We start from the raw sequence: 3,175 nt of genomic DNA, 5'->3' as shown, positions 1-3,175 counted from the left end.
AAGCAGGCGCCGTCCCTGAGCGCCGTCAGCCACACCAGCAGGAAGCAGGCCAGGCCCAGTCCGTCCTGCCGCAGCCCCGCCCAGGACTCCTCATGGCAGCAGGCCACCCAGAGCAGGGCCACCAGGGTGCACAGGCCGGCCAGCAGCCACGGGGGCCACTGCATGAGGCTCGAGCGGCGGTGTAGGGGCCTCGGCCGTGGCCATGGAGGCGGGCGGCGCACCAGGGGCGCCAGGCAGCTGTACAGGCCGACGCCGGCCACGCCCGCACCCAGGCCAAAGAGCCCAACGGTGGCATAGACGAAGCAGTCGTTGGAGAAGTACAGCAGCGCTGTGACACAGGACAGGGTGATCACTGCGCTCACCATGGCCAGCATGAAGTCCACAGGTGTGTCCTCGTCCTCCCCCTCTCCCTCCTGGGCCTCTGCTTCTGGCTGCTGGAGACCACCAGGAGCTCCCCCTCCTCCCCGAGCCCGCGGCCGCTGCAGCTGCCGGGCCTCAGACAGGCCGGCCCAGTACCCGCCTGCGGCCACGGTGCCCACCGCCAGGATGAAGAGGACCAGCAGGTTGTAGTCCATGGTGGGCTCCGGGGGCGCGTACATGGCCACGCGGATGAGCCCGCGGGTGTGGCGCAGGATGTCTTGCAGGTCGGCGTGGCGGAGCATGGCCACTGGGATGTGGAGGCCTGACGGGGATCCACGGGGGTGCTGGGTCGCCGGGCTGGCGTCTGAGCACGGCTGGTCGCTGGCGTGGCCCACGATGAGCAGCCCGTGGGCACCCCATCCCTGGGCCAGCTGGCCTTGAGCGCGGAGGCTGCAGCTGCTCTGTGTGGCCATGGCCATGGTCCGGCGGAGAGGCCGCTGGCTAGGGGCGCCGGGCCCGGCCTGGTGGGAAGAGCCCTTGCCTGGGCACCAGGACGCCGAGGTGCCATCGTGCAGGGGCAGGAGCGGGGCGTGGCGCAGGTCGCGGGGCAGGGTCACGTCGTCGGGGCCGAGCAGGACGCAGTAGTCCCTGCTCCAGTTGCCGGACACCACGTGCACCACGCCATGGTGGCCCCAGGCCTCGGTGCCTGCGAGGAGGAGGAGGAGAAAGCCCGCGGGGAGGAAGAGGGCCAGGCTCCCCATCCTCCTCACCACCTGCTGCTCGTGGCCAGCTGCACCAGCCCTGCCCCTCCCAGTTGGGCGCGGCCCTCTGTTGTGGAAACAGGGCCACACCTACCTGGTCATAAAGCCGGGCCTGGTGGCAAGGTCTCTCAGGAGGGTGTCCCCCGGCCCAGGTCCCGGGGGAGGCCGTCTGGGGCTGCTCTCGGCCCAGGCCCCCTGGGGCTGGACTGGGTGCTTTGGGATGAGAGTGCTTGGGGGAACCTGGGACCTAGACAGGACTTGGAGCTGAGCTTGCCCGCCCCCCACGGGGCACCCAGGCCATGCCCCTCGCCTCTGGGCCGGTGTCTTCAGTGGCAAGGGATGAGGACACTGGGCCAGGGAGTCCCCAAGGTCCCACGCTGAGCTCAGAGGTGCTGAGCACTTTAAGTGAACACCTGCTGTGTGTGCCAGGCCTCTCACCTGTGGCCTCTGCACTGCTGCACAGAGCAGCAGTCATGCCCGTCTCACCTGAGCTGCCTCCCGTCCTGCTCCACCAGGCATGTGACCAAAGTTGGTACCCAGACTCTCTGGCAGGCAGACTCAGCTGTGACCACGCTCTGGCCGTGGAAATGGGTGAGAGGGACGTGGCCTTCGCGTGGGGGCTGGGCTGGAAGGCGGTGGGGCCCCTCCTCCGCCTCCTTCCCTTTCTCACGAGTCAGAGGAACGGCAGGCCTGGGACCTGGCTTTGACCGTGACGGATGGACACTGCCCTGATGGGAGAAAGTTGTCAGACCTGGGATGCTGGCAGGTGGCCCTCACCCACTGTGGATGGTCAGGAGGGAGACAGAACCTTCCTGAAGCCACGGACCGTCGTGGGTCTCTGTTAGAACCGTTAACCTTGCGACATGCTGGTCCCATTGCTGGCCCTTGAGATCTTCCTAGCCCATCTAGTGGGTTCCCAGCTACTCTTTGGACTGTTCCCTGGAGGCCAGGCAGACACGGTGGCTGGAAAGAGCCCTCGAGCCACGGGGAGGCTGGGTTGGAAGCCATGAGCCCCAGCTCTGGCCCTGTGGTCTCCCTGCCCTGCAGTGCGTGCTCCCACAGGCCACCCAGGACCTCCGAGCCACACCGCCCACAACAGGGTGGGTGAGGACCCAGGTCTTCAAGGAGGCCGCCCGTAGGATCTGGAACAGGCGGGAGGAGCAGGGGGGTGGGGCTTGGTGACCTGGGTCCTGTGGTCCTCATGTTCTCCCTGCTGGCCTGCAGTGGTTTCCTGCTACCTTGTGGGCTGGCACTCAGCCCCTTTCTCTTGTTGCCATGACACCCCTGCCAAGCTGCTCCCTACCCCCTGCCCCTGGACACCTGCCCCCTGCCACCCGGCAGCCACCACTAGCCACTAGCAATGCCTGGCTACGTGTGTCTTTCAGTGCATGGTGACTCTGATCTGACATCTGTTTGAGGACAGGGCTCTTCGCCCTGGGGCCCTGGGCACAGCTCTCTGCTCTGCAGCCTCCTGTCAGCGTAGCTCGGGCTACAAGTGGCTTTTCCGTGTCATCCAGGCCTCAGACCCACATTGTTTCCACCGAGTGCTTGAAATAACAGACATCGATTCTCACAGCTGCAGGGCCAGAAGCTGACCGAGGCTGCATATGTGTGTTCCCTCGATGTTGATATATGGAAGCCCAGCCCCCATGGATGGCACTTGGAGGGGGGACTTCTGGAGGCTAGAGCCCACCGGGAGGGATCAGGGCACTGGCAGGAGAGGGGCACTGGAGAGACGATGCCTCCTGCCCATGGGAGGATGCAGCAAGGAGGTGGCCATTTGCCAGCCAGGAAGAGATCCCTCACTGGAAGCGAGCCAGCTGGAGCCTGGAGCTTGGACCTCCTGGCAAACTTTCAGAAATAAGTGGAAGTGGCTTAGGAAACCCAAACAGCCAGACGCAGTGGCTCGTGCCTGTCATCCCAGAACTTTGGGAGGTAGAGGTGAGAGGATTGCCTGAGCCCAGGGGTTCGATACCAGCCCGGGCAGCTTGGCGAGACCTCATCTCTACAATAAATAAAAAAATCAGCCAGGTGTGGTGGTGTGCACCTGTAGT

At 65.4% G+C, this 3,175-nt stretch overlaps 1 protein-coding gene across 1 annotated transcript; it reads right to left on the bottom strand.

Moving 5' to 3' along the window:
* Positions 1 to 35: 35 nt before the first annotated feature.
* On the bottom strand, positions 36 to 1,121 carry SPPL2C (signal peptide peptidase like 2C; the record flags this gene model as incomplete). Its single annotated transcript, XM_008070795.1, has 1 exon — positions 36 to 1,121. A coding segment is annotated over exon 1 (1,086 nt), but the record flags the coding sequence as incomplete, so codon positions are not given.
* Between the last annotated feature and the right edge of the window lie 2,054 nt (positions 1,122 to 3,175).

Source organism: Carlito syrichta, unplaced genomic scaffold, assembly GCF_000164805.1.
Source record: "Carlito syrichta isolate Samal-C Ts95f unplaced genomic scaffold, Tarsius_syrichta-2.0.1 Scaffold314015, whole genome shotgun sequence".
Lineage (NCBI taxonomy): Eukaryota > Metazoa > Chordata > Mammalia > Primates > Tarsiidae > Carlito > Carlito syrichta.
The sequence above is the reverse complement of the archived record's forward strand: the minus strand, read 5'-3'. Positions and strand labels throughout refer to the sequence as shown.